The sequence below is a fragment of the Anopheles merus genome, chromosome 2R, assembly GCF_017562075.2.
Source record: "Anopheles merus strain MAF chromosome 2R, AmerM5.1, whole genome shotgun sequence".
NCBI lineage: Eukaryota > Metazoa > Arthropoda > Insecta > Diptera > Culicidae > Anopheles > Anopheles merus.
In genome coordinates, this window is record NC_054082.1 from 5,493,048 (window position 1) to 5,520,394 (window position 27,347).

The window sequence follows — 27,347 nt, forward strand, 5'->3', positions numbered from 1 at the left end:
AGGTGTTTTCACTGCCGTGCAAATGCGTGTGCACAAAATGGAACACGCTTCGCGCGCGCCTAAAACATGCGCGCACGAGGAGTTTGTGTTTTGGATCGTTTGTCATTTCGTGACAAGTGTTTATCGATTAATCCTTCCTGCTAAACATCGAACGCTTTTGGGGAGGTTCTGGGAGATGCGTGAAGATTCAGCAAATTGCTCCAGAGGGACACTGCTGAGCGTTCCGTTTCGGTGGTGCTGATAAATCGTTCGCAATCGGTGCCATTTGTAGCTCGTTGTTTCATTTTTTTAGGGAAGTTTACTTCGAATCTCTCATAGATGGAGTGTTTATTTGGGGGAAGTGAAGTAAATTTTATTAAAAGAATTTAAATCAAACTTGTTAAAATGTTTAAAATTGGTTAAATATTGCAAAACAGACACCCCAAACGAGCGACAAGCTCGTGGTGTCGGAAACCTACCCCGCAGACAATTTACAGATCTCTATTCTTCCCGCCTAAGCAATACATTTCCCAGCCAACTGTATCGGGGACCGTGGTTGTCGTAACTTTGCACCTATACCTTGTGACAGCTGCGACATCCAATTTTCCTGTGGTGTCGTTTTTCATCGGTCACCGGCAATGGCCAGGGCACACGGGGTTGCACCATGGTCTGCCATGAATTGTGAATGCGTTCACCACGCCGGCACGGCAATCGGTGGGCCCGATTTGCTACACACAGTTTGCACAATTTATCGTATGCATGATAAACGCTGTTCTGCCCCTGCCACTTTGTGCCACTGCCCCCCTGCTTGACCGCTCTTAACCGACCAAAATTTGGCCATCGATTGACCCAACCCGCTAATAAAGATTCCCTGCCCGAATGTTCATGAAGGTACGCTCATTGCAGGCACGCAAAAGCCGCATGCGAAAATGCGTCGTCGGCATCGTCGTCGTCGTCGTAAATTGCTTAGAATAAATCACTCGAAGCGCCGCCGTTCGATACCCGTGCCAGGGCAAGGATGCTCTCCCGTCCCAGCCCGATTAGTGGTATAAATTTAGGCGCTAAGATTCGATCAACCGCTGGAACCGTGGCACAGCACGTCGGCAAGGCTGTGTCCTAATGCAGGCGAACCACAATTCACGCCGAGTGCGGATCGCATTGGAGGCATAAATTTATTAACTTCCGATTGACGATCGAGTCGGGCTCATAAATCCGAACGCCGAAAGGAAACCCCCGAACCCCCGCTCTGCACACTTTCTACCGTAAATCTTTGCTAAATAATATATCCTCAAAATGATCGATGTCGACGAGGCTTGGCATTCCGAAGCCCTGGGTCCGGGTTGGAAGAAAAAAAAAACTTCAACCGACAAGGGCAACAAAAGCGAGCAGAGCGCGCATACTGCCCCGAGAGTGGCGGGGGCACACTATTTATTAGCAACATATTTGCGGCAGATCGACGGCCAATTACAACACTCTCGGTGCATAAAATGAGGTTGAGGTGGTACCGTCGCAAGCAAGCAAGCAAAAGCGCAAAACATTACACTGAAAAGTGTAAAAAAAAAAACAAAACAAAACAAAAACATCACACTCTCCTCGACGACGGTGCTTGCGTTGAAATTGTTTTTAAAGGCGTGATAATGCGACACGCCCCTCCCGAAGCGGGCCGAAGCAAAACAGCAGAGAGCATAAAACATAAGCAGCCCAACAGCATAAGCGCGACTGCGAACCGTTTTGCCCCCGCTGTAGTGCTTGTGTAGAGCGCGCGCGTGTGTTTGCTGAAGCGGGATGGAATGGCAGTCGCTCCCTTTCGGCGGCTGGTCGCCATTGTGGGAAATTATTATTGCGCTATTTCATCGCTTGCTGTGCTGGGCGCTTGTGTGCGAGAGAGAGCGAGAGCGAGAGAGAGAACGGTGGAAATTTTGTTGAGAGGAAAAATAAGGGGGTGAGATGTGTGATGCGTTGGAAGAAAAGGCACATGCGTGAAGTGGACGGTTGCTTCTCCCTTCGCTGAGAGAAAGAGAACGAGATACAGAAAGAGAAGGGAGAACATCGACATCAGCAACAACGGTGAGCAACTCCGTTCTCCACAATCATCTCCCCTCCAACCCCACACTAAACAAGCGGGTTAATCTTTATGTAGCCCGCATGCTGCGTTAGTGTTGGTGTGATCGCGTCGAACGGCGAACGGCTCTAACGAGATGAGCGTTTGGTTTTTGGGCGAGAGCCTTTTTGGGAGGGGTTGGGGATGGAATGTTGTGAAGTGTGGTAGCAATACATCGCACCGTTCCTGCACCGCGGTGCTGAAGAAACATGCCGCTTTCTTCTAGTGCGATGTTTTACACGCGCGATGAAATGGTGCGTCCAAGAAGAAAAGCGCCTGAAAATGGGTTTTCTGATAGTGGAATGACAGAGATAGTTTTACAGAGCAAATGATTGATTATTTTAAGTAAATTTTGAGTAATTTAGAAGCTAAAAGGTAAGCATTATAATATTGCAATCCGACAAGAAGCATGTTGCGAATCTTAAAGCCATTTCTTTATCGCAATGATCAATATCGATTTTTCCTCCAAACCAGCCAGACACTCTGTACTGTTGTGTATGCCTAGCCTGTCGATGTGTTTGTTTCATGTTTGGATCACATATCTCCGAAGAAAGTACACTAAAATCGACCAAATCTTTTGATGCTGCGCATAAGATTCCTTTCTCATCTCTCTCTTTCTCTCTTCATCTCTCTCTCTCTCTTGAACATCTAAAACACAGACCAAAAAGAGCAAGAATTGGAGGTGGAGTTTGGATGGCCAGAATCCACAAACCGAGAGACCCAGACCGATTATTTTATAAATACTCCAGAGAGTTCTCGTTGCGCAAAATGGTACTCTACGTATGCTTTTTGCAAAACAATTTCTCCAGATTTCCCAGCTTCAGGCAAAGGGAAGGATGTGTGGGGAATGCCAATATTGAATGAAATGGATACATTGAACTAGAAGGTTTAAGGCTTTGCTACTGCAAAGCGTCCAATATTGTACGCAGCACGCTCTCCAAGACGCAAGTGTTGGTGTGAGTGTTTTGCTGCTGTGCCGTGTTCTCTTAATAGAAATAATCGATAAACGCCGAATAACCACAAATTGTTTTTCTCCGTAATATACATACACACACACATACACTGACTGTTCTAAGCGCCATTTTATGTTCTCTATTTAATTGCCTTTTTATGGAAATGCTGTTGGAAAATTTATGCCACCCCGTGCGTGTGCGTGCTTTTGGGCGTTTCGATTGCGTGCTCGGTGCGTGTTTTGGAGCGAAATACAATTAACACATTCACTAATGATGAGGCCACAATCAATTATTCACCACATTATTCACCGAAAATATGAAACTCTAATGTCTGCTTTTCGCTCCCCTTTCCCCATTGGTTGCTTCTAATCTTTCATCTGGTGTAGTTTCTAGTGCATTTTCCGCGACGGGGGAAATATGGCGCTGTCCACTTGCGTTTCGACAAATGTTCATTTTAATCGATCACTTATGGAAACTAAATCCACCATCGGTCCTGCCAGTGCGCCCTATTTCCCCGATGCCCGGTGGTGGGAGTAAATTTGTGAACCTCAACCCACCCCCGGTTCGTTTGCCGCCTGCGACATGTGGTCAATCGATTAGCGATCGATTTAGCTCACGGGAGCATTTACCACCATTTGGCTGCGGGGCAATAAAATGTCCCTAACCCCCCACCACACCCGTTGGTGTTTGGTGTGCTGCCAGCTAGTTCCCATCCCAGTTTTTTTCCCCCGGACGCTGGCCCATTTGGGGACAGCAGGGATAATGATCTCGAATGAATATGCCCGGAGTGCAACGAAATTGGAATTTTATGGCATGCCACCTTTCACTGGCCTGGTCGGGTGGCGGGCACCACGGGTTACCATCACCCCCCCCCCCCCCTCGGAGCTCGGAAACTGGACCAAAGGTAGTGTTTTATTCAGTACAATTGGTCGGGCTCATTTTCCACGCTTGCCAGGGCAGTTGACGGTTGTCAAAAGTTCATTTATTTTCGGACTAATGCCGGTTTGGACGGTTGGGCCCGCGGTTCACGTTCCGCATTGTTTTGCAGGCGGCTGGGAAAATGTACGCTAGACTTTTGGTACGCTTTAAAGCAGCGCGTTATCGACGATAAAGGGTGCGGATAAGCGAAAAAATAAAAGCACGGCAGCTATTTCTAGTCATGAAATTGTACACTTGCTACATTTTCATCACTTTTATGAGGTGTGAATGGAAACGATCATATTATGGAAATCGAGAAAGATTGAAGATAGATGCACTGCGCAGGATTTACTATTAGCGTGGAAAACGACGTTCTCCATTTCGAGCAGAACAATGAACAATTTGGGAGTGTAATATTACAACTTTGCAGCAGTTTCCGCGCCATAAACGATCGTGGAAATAGTGATCTTAATGTTTACTACCGCTATGGGTGCTGCTTTAAATTAGGATAATTATTTCCACCGAACGTAATGTTTGCATATCGTGAGAGAAAATTGAATGCATACAATGATACTTTAATGGAAAACGAAGAAAATGCGTTCGCCATTTTCCATGACAGCCACGTTTAATAGTATGTTTTATATGAATTTGGACGATGAAATGTTTCAAACAATCAACGGTTATTAAACAATCAATTGCGCATTGTTTAAACACTTTTACCACTCCAAAAGTGTGTTGTTAGTGAGTTTTTTTCCTCTCTCGAAAATATACATTCTACCCTCTCCCTTAACCAAACAATAGAGAGCCATAAAAACGGCCCCAAAAAAGGCAGAGTAAAATATGAAAAATGAAGTACAAAACCAACTACAATTATGTACACCGGTTTTCTCCTCCTTCCCGTCCGGAGTGAAGAGGTTATTTTTAATTTTTCCTCCACCTTTACGCTTTTCAACACAATTATAATGCATTCAGCACATTACCGGCGCAACCGAAGCGGTGGTGAAAAATTATAAAACAAAACGGATAAAACATGGTTGCAAAAAAGGCACCATACACACTCCTCCCCCTCTCCTTCGAACATCGGACACACAAAAACCGGTGCGCAACATTAATAAACCGAGCGCCGAGCTCTCTATTGTGTCCAGGGCAGCATAAGGGCATTATTGTTGCTAGTAGTATTATGATGCTGATGCTGATGATGTTCGGAAAGCTCGCCATTTCGCCAATGTTCCATCCACCGAATCCGCAGCAACGGCAGTTGGCAAGCGACAGCGGCGGCCGCGGCCCTACCGATAATAGAGCCCTGTTATTTATGAACGTTTCAGATAACAAATTGATTAAATTAATTAACTTATTCGGAAAATTAAATTAAAATGTGCACATGGGCACCGGTGCTGTGGCACCCAAGCTCCCTCGCTCGCCCCCTGCCTTCTTTTCCATTTTTATCTTATTTATTTGCAGTTGATGATGCTTTGCTTTGTTAGTTGGGCTGTTGTTGAATGTTGAAACCAGAACACACACACACACAAAATACAAACTGTACCATAATGATGGCCGAAACAACTTCATTTTCTTTAGCGCAGCGCAGTATAGCATTTTGCTCTATCTGGTGTGTTTCATCGCATTAACAATGTGTGCTCGAAAATGGTTCCATAATTGTTGTGGATGTGGTCAGCCCAGTGAAGCAAGAGAGAAAGAGGGCCGATCCCCGTTTGTTCAAGGTAGAAAGCGATGCTTAATACACGATACACACACATTGCTTCAACAACCGTTCAACAATCAAAGCAAGCGAAGGACAACTGTTCACTCCCTGTGTATCGTTGCTATTGGTTCCGAAAGCTCTGAAGTTGAGGTTTTTGCTAGTGTACTGTTTCGCTGGAGCACCTTCGGCCTTTTTTGCATTACACACACAAACACACAAATCAGTCACCCAACTGATTGACCAGTGTAAAATTAATAATAACCTATTACTGTAGGAAAAATCAATCGAGCGAAATAATAACACAACCATTATTGCTGATAAGAAATCGCACCTTGTCGCACCAAGCTTTACCACCTTTGGTTTTAATAAAACAATCTCGTCTCACTATAAATAACACTACCCATGTACTAAAACACACACACACACACACACACACGCACACATACATTCGCCTCTAGCGCAGTGCAAAACGGAGGCTTCACTGCGTAGCACTGCTCAACCTCTCTATGCACCCAGCAGAGAGCGCTCTGCTGCCAGACACACATACATACACTCGTAAAGCTATGAATATTTTGCAATTAATTAGCTTATCTTCCGGCTTGCTGCACATGGTGCCATGGGCAAGGCTGCCATCTTTGGCAATTTTCTTTTAATAACTTTAAACGTTAATTGGAAGGTGTGGAGAGTCGCCGGGTAGATCCGATCCGATCGATAAGGCGCGCCCCCGTGAAACTCTGCGGTAGTGAAACAGACGGATAGTGGAGCTTGCAGCTTTCTGCCCTTTTACAATGTGTGTGTGTGTGCAAAATTGGTAAACTAGCGGTCGACAAGGTGAAGAAAAGCGGCCTGTGCCGTTGGAACGCAGCGTTAGTGGAAGGATTTAATTAGGTTGGTCGCTCAATGCAAAAGCAGTACAGCTTCTGTGGCAATGTACGATACATTTGCGAGACGTAGGAAAAGCCCCCATCCTTTCCACCAGCGTTTTGTGTGCGTTTTATATTCGTTTTATTATTTTACACAATCCTGTCTGCCCTGAAGGATCGCTTGGAATAAGCGTAGAGGGTCGCGAGCAGGATGAGCTTTAAATAGCTTAAATAATTAGGTTCCTTTGTTTCCGACTTTCAATAATAATTTCCGGTATTTGTGTATGTGCGTGTGTCTGGGAAGAAATTATGTTTTACTCTTCTACGCGCACCGTTTCATAAAACAACATATGCGACTAATGAACAACGAAAAAGCACACCATCTTTGTACCACGGCGAAAAGGAAACAATTCCGTTGAGGTTGAACATTCACCGAAAGCTTTCCACCTACACCAATGATGCTTATTGTGCCTGTGTGTGTGTGTTTTTCCATTTCATTCTTCCATGTTTCAGTGGGTTGAAGTTTAATTTAATTCACTTGGTTTTATCTGATTCGATTAGAGCCGAGCTGTGTGTGTGTGTTAAGGTGCAGCGAAATGTAATCTAACGCTTGGTATCCTCTCCCCCCATGGCCCTTGGGGAGTACGCGAATGGGCAAGGTAAATGGTTTTTACTTTAAGCTTCAAAACCATTCCCGCGTCCCTGTCTCTTAATTAGTCATTTTACGATAATTGGTCTCTCCTGGGGTGGAAACGCGCACAAACGCGCACACACCGTGGTACCCGTGGCGGAGTTACCGTTTTATGTACCACCCCCTCACCACCGAGCGCACAATGAGAGCAGGCGAAACACATGTAATGTCGAATGTAATTCCACCTCTTTCGCCCCACCTCAGCAGCCCACCAACCCTGGAAGGTGATTATTCTAATTTGAGTTTAAAGTAATCGCACGCCTTTAAAGGAAGACGCGCACCCGCACGCGAGTAAATGGCGGGTTGGTTGAAGAAGAATGTGGTCGTTAAACAAGCGATATGACATGCTTCAAGAAGAGGCAAATTTGAGAGAGCACAAACACGCGCAATTAAACCCACCGGGTGAACTCACACGCGAGCCTGATAGCATCGAAAGGTTACAGCCATTTGCTAGATAAAATAGTTACATTTTGATGGGAGCGTGATATGTCTCTTGCTTTGGTGAGGTGGTGAGGAGCAAACAAACAAGTGATGTTGGGGTTTGGAAGGTGTAGTGGAAAGTTGGAGAACATGAACATCACAGGAAATAAAACTAGACAATAGGGCAAGTTCCGCGCACAATTAGTTAATTTACAAACGTATCACTTTATATGACAAAGTTGATGGATCGAATGCATCTTCGAATGCTTAACAAAATATTGTGTGATAAATTTGATGAGAAGTTCATTGAAAGCAGCATATTTATTCCCACGCTTCTCTCCACATACAAAACCTCAAAGGAGCCAATAATCCTGTCTGATATCCCTATGTAATCCTTTCAAGATATGACAACTTCCATCGACAACTGAAAGACCTTCTCCAATTCCCACCAGACACCAGGATGGAAGAGATTGCATTTGATGCTGCCACTTACAAGCGCTTCCGCACGGGACGAATGACAAGATAACACAAATCCCTGCCACGCTCAACAAGACTAATGTGCTGTCGGTGTGTCAGTGTCTGTGTCTTTGATGATCAAACGATCGCGTGATCATGTTACGCCCTGAAACGCTCCGCACCGCAATCACAACCTGAATTCCCAAAAGCCATTGGCAAACGCTCCCTCCTCTCCTGCATGCACCCTCTATCGCCGAGATCTTGACAGTTTCCCGCAACGAAGAAGTCAAACCTCGGGATCCCGGTGACCAGGAGGGAAAACAAAATCGGGTTGTACTGATGTAATTACCACCCCCCACCCCCTCCCCCCTGCAACAATCGCTACCGTAAGTAGGCGAAAAGGAATCGAGGGATTAGCTCACCACGGCCCCTCAATTCTAGCATCATCAGCATCAGCCTCTAACCACAAGCGTAACGTTCTCAGGAAGCAGGCTGGTGGGTGTTACGCGTCATCCGTAACAACACACACACAATAACAAAAAAACCAGAAATAAACCTTACACAACACAACAAACCCAAAACACACACACACTCACTCACACGTTTCCCAAGCATTTCCCCTCTTCCCTTGCGCATTCTTCACGGTTGCGGAGTAAATTTATTTACTTTTAATGCCTTTATCCCGTAAAATTATCAAACGCATCACGCAGTCGGCAGCAAAATGAGACAAATCGCGAATTGCCCACCGCACACCGCATAAATAGAAAAAAAAAACAAAACCCGAACGACCTTTCCTGGGACGAGGGATTGTTGTTAATCGCTTATCGGAAATTGGCTCACATCGAACCACGGAGAAGGGGTGACACAGCAGAAGCCGGAAGCACTCGCTTTTCTCAGGTCGCGTGCAGCGCACCTTCACTACCACACACACCCCTCTCGGGAGGAACTAATCCGATCCATACGGTACCGATCTTCGACTTCCCCTTTTTCCTCGTAACAACAACATCAGCGGAACACCATCAGGAACAACAGCAGAAAAAAGGGCCATCGTCGACCTTTTATCACCCCGCGGGAATGAAGGGGAAGTGGACACGTGGCTTCTTCACAGCTCTCTGGCTGCTGCTGCCGCTGCTAAAAGGCGCATAGGCGTGCATAGACAGCGCGCACCGTACATCGGACACCCCTTCCCCCATCGGCGGGTGCTGGCACGTGACCGAGGACTTAATTTTCCACTTTCTTTGTGCAAATATTTATATCAATTTGATACACTTACACTATAACACGGCCCCGGACGGTGACGGTGCAACTTGACTGCTGGGGGGTTTGAGCAGTTAGCACCAACAACTGGTTGTTTTTTGGTTGAAAATTTGTCAGCAAAAAGTGTAACAATCATGTGCATTATCGAAAGCGTAGTTGGATGAAAACGATGCGAAGGAAATAATTTTTTGATAGCAAAAACAAACGTTCAAAACTTTTAAATTTGTCCGTTTCTCCGCCCATCTGCACTGGGGCGCAAGGGCCATGATTTATGCACCATTCGAACGGGCGTCGCAAATTGGAAGGATTTACACCACGGTTCGCGGATTTACCCGAAGTACAAAGTCGTTTGTCGTAGCAAGCGGTGATCCCCGACGGAAGCAACGATGGACACGTGCCCGGGACGTGGAAAATCTGTGGCCGCAATTCGCCTGTCGTCGATAAGGCTGCCGTCGAACGGCACGGCACCCGGGATAAATCAGCGCTTCTAATTTAATGCCACAGCAAATGGATGGCTGACTGCTAGGTGCACTTTCAAGCGTAACCTTGGCCGAATCCACAGCCACATTGCTGCAATTGCCAATTCATTTTTCGAACAATTATCGCTCACACATAATTATACAAAAGCGTTCTGTTTTCAGTTTCCTACAAACGACGCAAGATTACGCGCAGTCCAGGCCGGTGACGGTGCTGGTAAATTAGATGCCTTATGATTGCCACCATCACCCCAACCCCCCTTACCCCGATTCCGTCCGGGAGTGGAGCTAATGGCATCTAAATAATTCCACAAATTAGCTGACGCGATAACCAAAACCCATGCTGTAGCTCGCCACGCTGGGTCAGGGGTTGATAAGACAAGGTCCAACAACAAAAGTGGGGGGGGGGGGGGGGGGGGGGAGCAAACAGTGACAACAACAACCACAAAAAAAAAATGCTAAACCAAAACGTCCACGGTGGTCGTCGGGCCGAGCGCGAGAAGTGAGGAGGTCATTTGTTCGTTTTCACTTTTGCCTCTTATTTGTTTCGCTTGTTTCGTGTGTCTGTTTAGGCAAACTTTCCCCGGACAGGCACCAGACACAGGCGTCCCAGGGTTGCAAACCAAAGGGGGGAGGGGTGGCACACCAAAGGGCAACAAATGGGGGCAACCAACAAGTGCGAGCGTGTCGCACGGCCACTATCTATCTGCGCGTCGCGTTTTAGATTAGCCGGGCCGGGGCCTCTCTTCCCTTCTCGTTTGAACAAAAAAAGAGCGGTTCCGGAGCGGACTTTACGGGTTGCTTACACGAGCGGTGCGAGATGTCCTGGTTCAGTTGCCGAAAGAGCGCAGGCAAGGAGCCACGAGCGGGCAGCAGTGCATGGCAAGCAGTGGGTCGAAAAATAATTGATAATTTTTCAATTTACTCTGCGTGCAACGAAGCAGGCTGGAAATAGCGATTGCACATAGCAAAAAAAGAACAAAATCACACACACATTTGCTCTCTCTCTCTCTCTCTCTCTCTCTCTCTCTCTCTCTCGCTCGCTCGCATGTCTTCGATGTCGCCGTTAGTTAGCATGGCAGCAGCAGCATGGCTAGATGATTTATGGCGCATGTTGCCAATGGGCTCCACCCGCCCAAACCCACACACACATACAAACACAGATAATTCAAACAACAACAAAAAAACAAAAACTTTTCAAATAAAAATCCGAATGCACAAGCGTGGAGCCAAATTGGAAAGCATAATCAGCGTGCGCGCACTGTGTTATTGTGATTTTGATTTATTAACAAACGGTTTTTGGGACAGGAGTCTGGCACCGGGGCGGAAGGGGAAGCGAGAGTTCTATGTCCGTTCAACGACACAGTCTGCAAATCGTGCAAACAGCAAGCTTTTGCACACAGCAAGTCGTGCAAAAGTAGCGAGCGGTCGAGAGCGATTTTCGCTATAAATTATCAGCCCTTGTACAGTAGTAGGTAATAGAGTTTTGGGCGAATGCTAGCAAAAGGAATGGGAATGGGAGGGGTGTGCCTGAAGTTGTACAAAACCATTTCGGTTATGCTCGCCGTTTTTTTCGCCAAATACAGACATTCGCAGAGCAAAGTGCATGATCTCTTTCCTGTGTGTTTTTTTTTAAATGTTTTGTCTTGCTTTTCCGGTTGGTAGCCATCGCCATCGTCCGGATGCGGTAATGCGATGGCTCTCGCGGCAGTGCCAGGACCCGTTCCTCTTATCGCGTATTTTCAATTGCAATCAAAACTGAAACGCAAACAAGCAGAGCCGAGCAGAAACGGGCAGACTTGTCAGGCCCGACCATTGGGACACGTGGTGTAATAATTCTTAATTTTAGCTGCACTGATAAGGGCGTGATTTAGTTTTGATTTGATTTTTGCACCCCCAAACCACCCATACAGTGGGAAGCGGAAACTGGGGAATGGAATTTCAATTACGGGAATGAATTACGGTGCAGATAGGGACGGTATTTGGCGGTCGTTTTTGTTGTTTTATTCTGTTTCTTCTCCGGGACAATTTCCACTTCGGGACGGATCGAGTTTGCGCGAAATGATAACCCCAACTGCCCTCTCAAGTAGTGAATGATTGGATTGCAATGGCTCTCTCCCCGGTACAATACCCCTTCGGAAATTGAACAAGGGCCGTTGCAGCATGAAGCACACCTTTCACTGTATCGCCCCTTTAACCACGGTTCCGTTTTGGGACGCCTTCCCGTGAATGATTAAAAATCATTTCATGCACCTTAATGCCTGCAATTGATTGACCATAATGTAAGTGGATCGCTGACCCAAAAAGAAAAGGCTTAAAGGTGTGTGTGCGTGTGTGTGGGGAGAACCACCAATTTGCCCAAGATATTTACAGCCGATCGGCAGGAGCTACTTTCTCGCCCTTTTGCCTCTTCGCGGCGTCGAAGCTTGACCGCACACAACCGATCTCAATTTCTGCGGTTCAATATCTCAATTTGTACCAGCACATTCTCTTTCGAACCGCTCTGTTTCCTTTCGCGGGAAGGTTAACAGCCAACCAACCGATAAATGCATGATGAATGATCAATTTTGCTTACTGACCGAGCCCGGCGTTGCTTCGCTTTGAGCCTTAACTGCTCCGCATTCGATTTTTAGTGGCAGTTGCTTTTTATTCGATTTCGATACCGAGCATGGGAAGGGGGATGTGTTTAAATTTAATTTGCCAAATAAAACTCACCCTCGACTTGTCGCAAGCTTGCCCATAAATGGGTGAAAGTGAGTAAGAGATCGCATACGCAATCACTTAGCCGTGTAAACATGTGCATGTGCCGTTGCTTTATTCGATTTTGATCAACAAAATGGTGCTGACATTAGCAGGGGCCAACGCACCGGGACCAATAATTAAATCCATCCCTGCCTGAGTCCGTCACGGAATGACAGCAATTTTCGCGGTTCTGTCCCGCGATCCACCGCTACCACAAATGAAGTGTTGATCGTCAAAGTAGGCGCGCAATCTGTTTCTCTCTTTTACACACCTCGGGACAGAGTCAAGTCCACCTTTTGCGTGTTTCATCGTGGTTCTGTGATGTGTCCTTGTTTTTTTTTTTTTGGTTTTGCTGGTGAAGTGTGTTATTTATTTACGCTTATTGTTTCACATCCCGCAAGCACTAACCCTATACTTAACCCGCCCAGCAGTGGTTAACTTGTTGCATGCCGATCATCATCAAGAGAAAGGACCCTGGCGGTTGGGTCCCCCATACTTTCGAATCAATTGCAGCCTCTCGCCGCTCGCCTATCTCATCTTCTGCGCAGCAATTGAGTCATTTTGCTATTACGATAAATGTGCTCGCCATCATCGGGTACATGATCATGATCGTACCGAGATGATCGTTTTGGTGGAGCTTTTGGCGGAGCCGTTGTTTACGTAGCGAATCGGTTTTCGGCCGGGGTTCGATCCCTCTTTGGTCGGTACGCAGTCCCGGTTGGCGATTGAATAACGTGCCAATGCTCTTGGTTTGATGGTGATGGCCAGCCCATTCGAAAACAGTTAGCAGAACGGTCGAGCGGGTAGCGGCAGCACCGGCCAAAACCGGTCATCTCTTTCAATTATTTCATTCATCACTCGCGGTTTTTTAGAGGCACCACGGCACCGAGGGATCAATTTAACCCACCCAAAAACCATCCCGTCCCGTTTGATCGGTGTACCTGTGGTAAGTGTAGCTTGTCGATTACTTTTGACCTGTGTGCATCGTGGAAAATCACGCTTCTCCCTTCTCCCTTCCAATGATTGCCACAGCCTCCACTGCCTCGCCGGGTAATCAGCGCCGGGAACGCAAACTGTCCTGCGGAGGTGAAGGTAGCAAGGCGCAACCATTAACATTTATTAGTTTTCAGTTTGCGTCCAATTTGGATCGATAAAAATCGGCCCCATCTCTCGCGCCCGCAGGTCGCCGGTTTGGGGCGCATTATTTCAATAAGCAAGGAATAGGGGCGCGCAAGCGCGAAACGTACCACACCATTAAGGCGCGCTCCGCCGTTGGTGGATACGTGGTAAACGCGGACACAAATTGCTCGCGAGCGGATGGCCGGATGGCTCACAAAATGGAACCGATCGTTTCCGTGGCACTAAGTGGCTCAAACACACACACACACACACACACACACACACACGGACTTCAACAGTGTGGCTCAAGTGGTTTTGCTTGGCTGTCCTTGGTCGTTGTTAAATTGATTCCGGGCTTGAATGAGGAAGCGGCCGCACAATGCCTTCAAATTGTGTTCGGTGTTTTGCCAGCGTGCGACAGGAACTGTTTTGCTCAACACTGTGTATACAAAAAAAGGCCGAACGTCCGAACATTGTAAAAATAATGCATAATAACTACAATTATGTGTAGGCAGCGATGTCGGGTGAAGGAAGAGGGGCGAAAAAATATTAATAACATCCAACTGCACCCAACAACCCCTCTTTACCCTTAGGCCCATCATCGGGCCCTCCGTAAGAGCGCCAATCTTTAGAACACACAGTCGCTTAAGGTTGATTGTATTCATAATGATAATGGATGCTGCAAGGGAAGGTTCTGTGCGCAACAGTTGCGCAACGCTGTGCGTCTCCGATTAGCCCCCCCTCTCCGACAGCGGGCAGCATTTCAATTCCGCCACATTTTTGCACCCGCAGACTGGGGTTTAAACATTGCAAGCTTTCGATTATTAAAAGTAAAAATTCCAAAATACTCAATCAAGAAGCGAACGAATCGATAAATAACGCAGATTCGTCCCTTGCGTTGCGATCGCGTCTATGCACTGCGCTTATGCTAACAGCCCTCGGGGCAATCGATCGACATCACCTTTTTTTTTCTTCGGACGACCCGGCAGGGCAGATCGCTTCATCGCATCTTTATCATTATACCGATCATTTTCCCTTGCCCAGGCTGGAAGGAACACATCGCTGACGTCCTTCAAACATCTTCAATCGCTTCAATCACCAGTACACGCCAGTGCAGATCGGGACAGAAAAAGTTGGAATAAATGAAGTCATTATAAAAATTGAATTTAATTTGAGGCAGTTTAAATTTATGGCCTCGCGTTGGTGCACTTCCGCACCTCTGCGAGCCTTCCACCACGTGCTGCAGTGCCACCGAAATTGGCTCAGCTCTGTTGTTTTAGCCGGTCCACTGTTGCTTCCACACACACACGCGTTTCCCGCTCTTCAGCCGAACAATTTAGTCTTCAAGCATTGAGGAAAATTAATACCTTTTGCCGAGTGCCGCGCCGACCCTGGGTCCTGGGTTTTTGGTGCCGTCCCCGTGTTAAACCAGCCAGCAGCTGGGCTAGGGCATCAATTTGCGACGGCGACGAGCCTGGAATTATGATGCGCCTTTGCATGCGCATTCAGTGTGCCACTGTGCATGCCGTGCCAAGGTGTTGTGCCGTGCCTCTTGCACCTCCTTCGCCGAAAACCCGAGCACGAGATACCTTGACGAGGACTTTTTTTGTTTTGGGTCTGCGTGATCTTCCACTTTGCCGAATGTGATGCAAATGAACCGGTTCGATGGGGGAAATTGATTTGCTGCCGCCTGCCTGACGAGCTTGCCAAGCTCGGGGAAAAAATGGCAAATTGAATTCGCCTCCAAACGACGTTAGTCACGCACAGGGAACGCACAAACGCCCGAGAATCTGCCACTTTAAGTCATTAATGCTGATGTGTGGGGAGGCATGAGATTAAGACGTTCCAATGGATGTCAGCGAAGCAGAGCGATTGTTTCGTCAAAGTAAATAGTGCAAGGTCCCGTCGGTCGATCTTACGAAAGCATGCAATAATTAAACCGCCAATGGATAAATGTGTGTGTGTGTGTGGATGTATTCCACCTTGCAAGGTTGCGTTTGCCTTTTCAACCTGCCTGATCCTGTCCAATTTACCCGGAACGCCCCCCAGAAGACGTCAGCGGTGTTTGACAGGGATGAGAACTTCCGATCGGCAGGGATCGCAAAGGCATATCCTACCCGCCCCGAGGATCGAACGATCGCAGCAGGATACCCAAGCGTTTCTGCTCTGTTCTATCCCAAGCTTCCGGGCATTCCCGTCCCCGGGTCGAGATATTAAATCATCGATAGAGAAAAATTAATTTAAGCTAGACTGCTCGGTTGCATCGCTCGCTAATAACACCACCGGGTTTTGGCTATCATTATGTGTTATTATGTTTTGTGTGGGTAACGCTTTTTTGTTTCCTTGTCCCGAAAGGACGAAGGTTAGATAATTTCGACCCGATCCGTAGCGAATCGATTTGGGTTTTTGTTTTTGTTTTTTGCTCAACCTGCTTTTGGAAAGCAACCAGCGCAAGGATCTGCTGTGTGTGCGCGATCAGGTTGCTAGCGATTGAAATGAAGCAATTTGCGGCAAAGGCTAATTAAATCATCAATCTTGCCATCGTCGACCGAACCTTGGAATTAATTTCCTCATCATCATTATTGGAGCTTTTTTTTCTCTCGGGGGAACAGTCTTTCCTTTGGTTCCTTTGGTTTTCAATCAACTCGCGACGAAATAATTGGACCGTTGTTTAGTAGAATGCACACATGTAAAAATGGCTATTTACAAACAGCGTTTTTTTCTCTAATACGACCATTTTTATACAGCTTCTAACAACCGTCGCCGCACCACCGGCACGTTATCTATGCCTTAATGGTTCATAAATAAACAACAGCTCATACGCTTACGCGACCATGACACGAACCATGCTGCCGGGGAAAATTATCACCAACCACTCCGAAGCCACAGCCACAGCCACAGTACGACATTTGATTAACACCTGTAATTGTTTGATTTATGGTACGCTGCACAAGTGACAATTTGACATTAGGTGGCGCGGTTTTAGGGGCCGGTTTTTTGTATGTATTTTTTTTTTTGGGCCGTGCTTTCGTGTGTTACATCCGCCCGGCCCCGTGCGCAACGGCCGCACGCAACTTTGTTTGCTTTCATAATGGATGGACGGCTTTAGTGAGGCTTTTGGGGATGAGCGTTACTCCGTCCGTGATGGGGGGGGGGGGAAAAGCGGAAACCATTCTAAGCCTTCGGTGTATTGGCACAAAACTGCACCAATTAATCACTCGCGCTCGATGTGAGAATGTGAGCGTGAGCAACGCTTATCGTTCCTAATCCACCGATCGCTCATACCGAACGTTACAATGTTGCTAAACAAGGGTGGAGGATGCAAAATTACAGGTCAATGAAGGGCAAAACCAACTGTCCCTCATGATCTCGATAGTTGGTCCAATCGATCGCTAACGATGATCCATTTTGCCAACGATCGTCGGTGGGATGACGATAATGATGAACGGCTCGCCCTACACTGTGGGCGCGCACACGCCCCGGGAACGTAACATGTGGCGTGACGATAATAGTAATTAATAAATAAGTGATAATTTACTAACTAGTCGCTTCCAATTACACGATAAGTGTGTAATGCCGTGCGGGGCAGGCGAGTTCGTGTTGCTTGTGTGCGCGTTTGCTCTGTACGATCCAATGATTCCGACTCGGGGCGCGCACTCTACGGCTCAGCGATTCGGGCTCATTACGCGTTCATGTTCGATGTACGTACATCTTTTCCACCACTTCTTCACTTGGGTTGGGAGCTACCAATTCCATTTCCAGTGTTGTGTTGTGTCTATGGCCGAATTTATGCCCTCGACTGATTTCATCCCCGGGCGACATTATCGCTACAGCCTTCGCTTGTTTGTCCGATTCGTCGAGCTGTCGAGTTGAGGGATGTTGTGTAAAGTTTTTTTTTGTTTTTCGGTCACTATTTCTAATGCCTTCCAGTGTGTAGCTGTTTGTTTCTATTTTTTTTCTACCTCTTAAACACGCTACTCTGACAGTTGGTAATTTATTGGTACATTGGTTGCTCTCTCGCTGGTGAAATGGTTTTGTGCTTTATTTTGAAAACGAGCTTAAACTATCGACCCTACCCAAACGCCCCGAGACCAGACACCGTTCGCCCGGGCAAAAGGATGATTATCATTATCAAGCTTAGCTCATTACCGTGACAAGGCGCACTGTGTGTGTGTCAGAGAGAGACAGAGTGAGACCATAAGTCAGTGCGATGATGATAAGCCCTCTCGGGGACGCAGGGTGACAAGCGCATTAAGCAATCTCGTTGCGATTTCCTCCAGCCCAAAGATAAGAGCGCCGCTTTCCTTCGGCCTGCGAGTGAGAAAAAGATTAACGAAAACTGAATGAAAGTTGATTTTGTGACAAGTGTTGCGTGTAATGTACATACGTAATGTATTTCTTTTTTTTTTCAAACGACTTTTCAACGGGTTGATGAACCGAACAAGCTAGCGATAGAGAGTGTGAATGATAATTGTTTGTTTGCTTTGGTTCCCGGTTTTTCTCGCTACAATAGCTCGTCACATTTCCATCGGCAAAGTAACAATTAATTTTCCACTCTTCGGCACGGAGATGCCGTGAGATCTTTAGGTGCTGTGAACGGGACAACGACAGCAACCACACAAAAAACCGTCCCCTTCTCAACTAGATCGAGTTAAAGTTTACTATCACGCGAACAAAAAACGCAACAACAACCATTCAATACAACAACATTGCGCTGTCCCGTTCCCTTTCTGTCCCTGTGCCGTGGCAAATTGGTCACCACCCGGATTTGGCCAATATTCTGTCGACTCATACACATTAGCGACAACAGTGGCCGGTCGCTGTTTCAGGTGAAAAAAAAACCCTCCCTTCCCGTTGATGGAAAGCCACGTTGATGGGAAAATTGTGCGACTGGGCCGGGGCGGCCGTGGCTGTAATCGTGTGTGTCCAATTGTGAGCAGCTTTATCGATTCGTCACATTGATTCAGGCAGGCTAACGGGCTGTTAGGACGGCCATGAAGAAGCTTCATTTTAAAAACGGCATCCCCTTCTTAATTCCCTTATTAGAGATCGATAATTTGCTATAACAAATTTAAGTTTTTTCTTCTCTCTATATTTAACTCGTGGTTTTAGAAATTTAATAATACTAAGCACTATTCTCTCACTCTCGTTTTGTTGCAGGATCAGCCGCCGACGGGGACGACGAAAGCAGCGCATCGAAGCGGCGACGGTCGCGAACCAACTTCAACTCGTGGCAGCTCGAGGAGCTCGAGCGAGCCTTCTCCGCCAGCCACTATCCGGACGTGTTTATGCGCGAGGCACTGGCCATGCGGTTGGATCTCAAGGAAAGCAGGGTAGCGGTAAGTGCAAGATGTGGATGGGCAAACTTAAATCATCTGCCAAACAATCTGCCACTTCTCCTGTGCTGGAGAAATGTAGAGAAGAAAGGGCTTTTGACCTGCGAACGAAGCAAAGGGTTCAACTGTGAAGGGGAAGCAGGGACGCTAAGACATTTCGCTGATCTTGGCTGATTCTGGCACGGTCTCGCCGACTCGCCCGGCAAGCACCAGATCCGTATCGTGTGTGTGTGTGTGTGTGTGTGTGTGTCTGTTCGAGAGCGAGCGGAGCAACGATGCGATTGCGATTTAGTAATAATTCATAGCCAACGGGCAATCCCGTGGAGAAAAACGATGACATTTTGTGACATAAATTATGCTTTATGGACGCTTGTATTAATACGGCAATCCCGTTCACACACACACACACACACACACACACACACACACACACCACACACACACACACACACACACACACACACACACCGACTCATACCAATGCATGCAGGAACAATCTCATTCATGTATTCATTGTATTGTTACCCATTCAAACCGGAGTGTGGGGTGCGGGGAAGGGGCTGGGAGAGGAAATGCATTTAATTTCAATTTGGTGCCTCATAAATTTTGATCGGATGCGAAATGATAGGGAAATGTGCGCTGTGCTTCAAAACCGGCGTGCTTTTTGCCTGCGCCCCAAAAAGGAATTAGTGCAGCATTGGCCAATATTGTGAGGTATTTTTGTTTTTAAAAATAGGTAAAGTGGGGTGTCTATGGAAAAATTGTCAATTTTTGGGTTTGATTTAAATTTATGAATTATTTTATTCGGATCCTAGAGCGGATCCACACGCTCTCACGCAAATGAAGTGCTCTAATCTAACCAGCAAAGTGCACCGTTATGTGCCTTTTATACCACTTTAATTAACAACTAAAGCGAGATAAACGATTTCAAAGCCTACTGAACCCTCCTTCTCTTCCGAATGCGAAACGCCACTTCCAATGAACCCCGTCGGGCTGAGCTGCACCTAATACTAATCTAATTAGAATGGAAAAATTAGCTTGCTTAAAAGGACGACCCTCGCACCGAACAACACAATCGTGACAATAAAAATAAAAATAATCATTCCTACGTTTGTTACAATTATTCTCTCTCTCTCTCTTTATGTATATATCGCGACACAAGCGACAACAAATCCCCTTGTCCGTTTTGTTTGATGCTCTATTGCAGCTTGCTGGAAGGATCCGCGCGAGGGTTTTGTTAATATTTTCAACAACAACATCCCATCGCCGGATCGGTCGTCGTCGTCGCGTAGGTCCCCTTTCATACACTGCTGTTTCGATTTGCAAAAGATTTTCCAAATCACTTGCCATCTCATCGCGGGATAGTTGTTGTGTACCGCCTGCACCAGTTGGCTAGAAATCTGCCCCGCAGGAATTCGGAGGGAAAACGTACAACGCCGCTCCGAATGCGTGCCTGTCACACCTTTCTTTTTTCCTACCGCCATGGGGTGTAAATCCCAAACAACAACCACATAAATCTGTGTGCCTTTTGTTGGTGCTTGATTTTTGCGCGGATAAAGGGGCTCGCCCCGTGGTCCCCTGTTCTGCCCAATGCGGTCCCTTCGGCTCGCTCGCTCGCTTCGCTAGGATCATTTCAATTTGAGCAGATTCGTTCGTCCATGGCAGCGAGCGCTTGAGCGGTAACCTCAAATGTGCTATAAATTATTCAACATCTTTCCCGAAAATGCTGAAGAACGCACCCGCGCGATGGAGGGTGGAAAAGTGTAGCCTGGCGGCTGAACGGCTCGCTGGAGGGTTGTTGAAGCTACACGGGGAAGGAAACATCATTTGTTACAACAATCACCGTCCCCAGCAGCAGCAGCAGCAGCAGCATCATCACCACTTGGGCGCGCATGCTCGGCGTTTGTGCAAAAGGGGCTGCTCGTACACTTGACGATTTTGACTTGTAATTATCCTGTTTTCTTATGCGGTGTAAGAGGACGATGTCAGCGAAGCTGCTTGTCGCTTGCTCTCTTGGCGAAAAGGGAAAATGGCCAAGACGCTCAGGACTCTTTCTTTGTCTCAAAATACAACCGTAAATACGATACAATTATATAGTAACAACAAATATGTTAAAACATTGAGACAATACTCCTACCAAATCTCCGTGCACAAAGAGAAACCTTTTTCCTAATAAAAATGGTAATTACAAGGGCACTGCTTTATTACAAATTCTATTACCTTGCTGCTTGCTTCCTCTCAAAAAAACACTTCACCATCACACATCCAAGCCCCCGTCGAAGCCTGAAGCTGCATTACAAATCCTTCAATTCAGGCAAAACCCCTTGGAGAAGGAAAAAGAGCATCAGCGTCCCCTATTCATACCGGCCGAGCAAGGGGTCGGGATGATGCTCGGGCTCACACAAAAAGATGAGGGAAACTTCATTACCCCTGTTTACTTTTCACTCAAACTCGGCGTGTAATAAAATCTGTTCCCATTTATTTTCACCCATCCGCCCTCAGTTCTTCCCTAACCCGAACCCATACCCCCACGTACAGGAGGCACTTACTGGTGGTGCGGTACTGACCGGCCAAGAGTAAACAAGTGTCATCCTCCACCGGAGTCGGCTCGGTAGCGGATGGCTGGAATTCAAACTGTTTCATTCTCTGCTTGTGCCACCTTTCTCCCCCTTGTGTCTTGTGCTGGTTTTGTTCGTTCCGTCGTTTGTCTCCCGCTGATTTTTTCATCGACTTTCGCGTTAGCTTTGCGGTAGCGCAAATGTAATAATCTAGCATAACAACAATATTATTATTACTTAAATCCCTATTGACGGAACCGGAGGGGGGGGAGGGCGCTGCTATCTGTGCAGCGTTTGTACCGGGCGTTTCTTCCCTCGCTCTGTGGGCTCCGTGTGCAGTGGAATTAATTCTACACGACCACCTTCCCTGACGTGTACTTGAGGGAAATTGGCAGCCAGTTTGCTGCTGGGATGGGGAAGCTGGCAGAAGATCTTTGTTCGAAGGGCGTGTTACAGGGCGATGAGGAGATGTGTGCTGCATACACTGCTCCGTACTGACGTTACCTCGGCGTTACCGTATGCCGTAATTAACTGTTGCAAGGCGTCAAACAATAGGGATACAATTGATGGGATTTCGAGTCCGGGTTGAAGGATGAAGGACAATTTGTTACGAGTCAGCGTTAAAATGCCGCAAAAATGGAGCTTTTTAACAGCGTTTCATTGTTCTTACTGGTTAGTGTTGTCCTGTTGTACCTCCAAGCATTGGATGGCTTTTGAATGTGTATTTAAAGCTCAATTCTGCCCATCGAACCTTATCGAAATGTGTGTATGTCGTTACGTGACTGGCCACGAAGACCTCATCACGATGAGGTACATTTGCCACCACCGTCACAGATGGGCCGAGAACGAAAACGGTTTGATGATGTTGCTGATGATTGTTTTCCTTCTCGAAATCGATCTTCACACTGCCGACGACGTGTTTCGTGCGCGCTGCTCCTCATCATAGCACCCGTGGGACACCCTGGCCCTTATCAAAGCGAAGTAGCAGAGGGAGCGAAAATGAAGCCCAGCCTCATTGACTTCATCCTGCTAGCTTCATCCTGCCAGCTTCATCCTGCCCGCACTCGCCTTCGAAGCACCTCGCCTACTCTGACATTCGACAAATGACCCTTGGCAGCAAGGCAGCGAAACCGAAACCTGCTGACTACGAGGGGAAGAACATTCCAGGGGTTGCATTTTGCGGGTGGCTTGTGGTTTTCCCTTCGACAACACCCTCGTAACATTCCCATCGTGTCCACTCAATTGGATAACGAGAATTGAATGGAAAAGGCTCGAAGGAATCAAGCCCTCCATTCCCTCCTCTACGACCGGCCCACGGGTACCAAAACGAATCAAACCGGCCGTAATGTGCTAAAAATCTGTTCGAATTAAATTTAATATCTGGAACATTTACGTTCCCGGGTTGCGGTGATTTATTAGAGCTTGTTGTCGTAATAAAGCAAAGGCGAAGGAGCTACGTATCGCAGCTTCTTCGCCTTTACTTTTATGAAGGGTCATTGTAGTTTTGCTGTGTCCGCAGGGCCGCCCCCAGTGTCGGAAATGGATGATTGAATGGTTCATAAACTTTGCTGCTGGACTCTCCCTGCTGGGGAAGTATCGTTTGGGGAGCTTTTAGAGCTAAATCAGAAATTGTATTTCTGATTTGTGCACGGTTTTTTTTTGTTTTGCGTAAAAACGGAAGCAAGCACGTACAGCAAGCGGAATGAAATCGATCAATTCACGCTGCAAAACTCACGCTTTATTTGCAATATAATTTTATTTATATTTGTGATGATTCAACCTCATCTCTGGTTCGCCGAATTGAATTTGAATCGTGTAACACGAAGCGCAACGAACTTATGATGCGAATATAAATGATGCGATGTTTCGAAGGCGCACGTGTTACGATCAAAACACATTGAAACGTGATTTCGTACCATAATGTATCCGTTCATAGCAGGAAGGAAAAGGTAAGAGCAATTGGCATGGTAAAATTGAGTTTTTTTTATTTTTGTGTTTTTTTTTTGCACACTGTGCGTGGCATAATTATTGTTATTTAATTTGGCATTTTTCGTTATTATTTTAAACATTACCGTGTATGCAGGATTATTAAAAAGTAATTAAATTGTTTTACTTTTCCAATAAGACAACTGGAAGCGTGTTGGAAAACGAGCATTTTTACCAGCGAGAAACATCATTTATTAAGCCTTCTTACACTTATTTCTTATATGAATGGTAAACAACACAAGCACCGATACACTCCTTTTGCAAAGCTTCAAACAATTATTTCCCGTCTGCCGGTCTTGTCTGGTCTGCCTGCCTGCCTGCCTGCCTGCCTGCCTGTTACTCTCGTTATTAATTGCTGCAAATGTTATTTCCATTGTACAACATCGTGTCTTTCGGTCGGGAAATTAACATCCTCACACACACACACACACACACACACACACACACACCGACACACACACACACAATAGATTCGAATCAAAAGCAGCTTCACAACTATTTAAAATCATGCTCAATGCCTCCTACAATCTCATCAAACTATTCAACGCGCGCCCGCAACGGACAAAGATCCGCCCATCCCGCAGCAGGCTGGCTCCTTTTCGCTTGTCAACAATTTACATGCAACACACGCGCGTTTGGTGGGGATGCGTTTTCCTCCTTTGTTGTTGTTGTTGTTGTTGTTGTACATCCCACAACCACTCGCTGCCTATTTATCAAGATCAGTTGTCATCGCGTAAATAGTTAAGTTAATCATTTCTTTCGCGCGCTGCTTTGTGTGTGTGTGTGTGTTTCATGCCGTCTCGTTCGGGTAGGGGGTTTTCCCTGTCGCTCGCATCCGCTTGCCGATGATTATATTAGTGACCGATGAGGCCGGCTAGCCTTCTTTGAAAAATGTAAATTAAAAATCGACCACCCTTCCCCCCTCCCATCCGTCTTGGTCCGTCTCAGCCTTCATCGTTCGTAATATACACTTTTTTTTTGCTTTTGCTCCGAACCATACACTCCTCGGTATCCCGGCTCGTTAAAATGTGCTGTGATCCGTTTTATAGCCACCGTCGTCGTCGTCGTCGTCGTCATCATCATCGGTTGCCTCTCGGATCGAACGTGCGCCTTTTGTGTGTCTGCACGAAATCAATAGACCGCGATCAGTACCAGCTCATAATTCATGTATATCATTCGCCGCGTTTTTCATTTTGTTCGCTGCGGCAGCCACGGCCGATCTCGTGGGCAGTTGGAATTAAATTAAAAATCGATTTTTTTAATCGGCTTTCCACCATAATGTGTTAGCGGAATAGGACCCAGGCTGGCTGGATTGGGGAGGTTAGGCCGTTTGCTAAAGACATTAGGAAAGCATAATGCCCGTGCTGGAAGTCGTGTCAATTTAATTTGCTCGCAAACCCTATAAATATGTATCTTAAAGATTATACATTTCTGGGGCTTATGGTGTTGGCGTGTGTGCGTGCCTATTCCATGGCACAAGAAACACTGCTACACTAGATTAGTTCACTGTACGCAACAGATCGCAAGCCACGGATTGGTTGATGGTTGAAACATAACCGCCCCCCGTTCGTGAAACAGGGGGGGAAGCAGAACAATAGGAAACAATTTACACCCAACACCCAAAATACGCCAACACTCGAGCTGCGCAAAGGGAAACGCTTACCATCATCGTCGGATAATTTCGGGCGCTACGTATCAAACACCTGGAACACGGGACCAGCGGGAGACGTCTCCAGCGGGGAAACGGAGCAGAGAGAGAAGAAAAAAACAACCCGCCAAAGATTCTATTCCATTGATATCCCGACCCGAGATGAGAACGAACCTCGATTCTCATATGAATAATGATAAACATAATAGCAATAATAACGGCAACATAAAGCCAATCCCAGGGAAACTCTGGGCGAGGAAGATGGACAAAAAAACACAGAACCCCGAAACCATCTTGCTTCACACAATCGAATAATAACTGAACAGAGAGATGGAGAGAGAGAGACATGGAGAGAGAGAGAGTCAGAATAACAAAAACGCACATTTAAACGACTTCATACTGACCGGAGCACCACCACCACCACTAGCGGCATGGGTTAGAAATGTAAATGAGATTTTGTATTAACAGATATTTTGAACCATTAATCAAACTCTCAATTTACTTCTGGTGGTGCGGCGGCTGCTGCTGTTGCTGTTGCCGTTGCTGCTGCCCAGTTTGGCCGTCATCATTTGCCAGAAGACATTTCATGTTTTTTTTCCAATTTTTGTGCACAACGGCACACATTCGATCCTTCTATTTCTCAATTTACGCGCCCGTCGGTTCCAGCCCGGCTACGATTCCAAGTCGGAGGACGATTCCGGCCCGGCTTAAGGATCGTAAATTGTTTTTTATTGTGGTTCTTTTTTTTTCGGTCCCTATTAATCGGTGATCGTTCCAATCGATGCCAGTGTGTTGTGGTGTGGAATTTGAGGATCGAGCGGTTTAAGGCAGGCATCATCTTTTAATATTTTATAGAAAATTATCCAAGAAACAAATAATATTGTACGAATCAACACTTTTCACTCTGTGAGCAAAGCAGTGAATTGGCAACAAAATTCATTAACACTCCTCCCCACACAGTTCGCCTTTTAATCACAAGCACAAGCCCTTTCTCCACCCTATTGAAAGCATCGAATTCAATATAACTCAACCTGGGCCGGACCGGTGGGGGGAAAAAAAGGTGTAAAATATTCAATATTCCCCTTTCTGGTGAAACCCAACCCCAAACGCTGCCCAAACGCAGCCACAGCGTGGCCACAACACCGCGCCGAGACTCCCATTTCCAAAGGCACATGTATAACTTATGAAAGCCGTCAGGAAAAATTAGTTTCTCAATATTAATAGACTTGTTATACATTCACACCCTTCCCGCTGTGACTGAGAGCCGCCGCCGCCGCCGCCGCCGCGGGGGCTGCCGGCTAACTGCGCGGTGTGCGAAGGAAAACAGAATTATCGATCGATCGAAACAGCCCGAACCGAACGGACGCAACGCAAACGAGTCGGGCCACCGAGGTCCCACCTCTCCCGAAACCACCGGAACGGATCGCGCGCGCCATTGTGTCTTGGAATAGGTAACTTCATCCTCATCATCATCATCATCATCATCATCGTCGTCGTCGTCGTTGCTGTTAGTTGCAGGAAGGGATACGAGAAAGCGAGGTACGAACGGTGGCCATATAATATGATCTCATGATCTCATGCTGATCGCCCGAAGAAGCAGAAGGAGTAGGAGGTGGAAAGGCCCCGACCCTGGAGCGGATTTGGAATCTTGGAACCCCGGTTTGCGGCAAATGAAGATGTTTGTGAAGGTGTGAAGAAAACAAAACTCGGGAGAAAATTGATAAATCTCAACCACCACCACCAACAGCAGGGAGCTGCTGGGAGAAACTCTGGCGCAGCAGAGATAGAAGCAAAGGAATGGAAGAGAAGTGGGGGAAAAAAAACATAAAGTCATCATCCTATCGTTTGGAATTAGCACCGTTAGGTAATGGATAGGAGCAATTGGAAAATAGGCTCTAACGCCTCGAACAACTCACTCCACACCTCGTCGCTGCGGTCGTCTGGTCGGGCGGCTTCGAGCTGGCCGCACGAATTTTCACACGAATCTTTTCGAACGGGCGAATCACCGCATCACCTCGCGCCCGATGTCATAACAATGTGAAGAGGCGCGTTTTGGAGCTTCGGTACGCAACGGCAAAGAAGGAGGAGGAGACTCACAATGCATCGTGGCCTCCCAATTGGAGATTAATTCTTCATTCAATC

General features: G+C 46.8%; 1 protein-coding gene across 7 annotated transcripts in view; it reads left to right on the forward strand.

The window, feature by feature from the left end:
- Window positions 1-27,347, forward strand: part of LOC121589082 (homeobox protein unc-4) — a 62,273-nt gene that overhangs the window by 23,260 nt on the left and 11,666 nt on the right. For all 7 annotated transcript variants that reach the window (XM_041907712.1, XM_041907706.1, XM_041907711.1 and 4 more), the window contains exon 3: window positions 18,838-19,016. In XM_041907712.1, coding sequence (XP_041763646.1) covers window positions 18,838-19,016 — 179 coding nt within the window. The remainder of the gene's footprint in view (window positions 1-18,837; window positions 19,017-27,347) is intronic.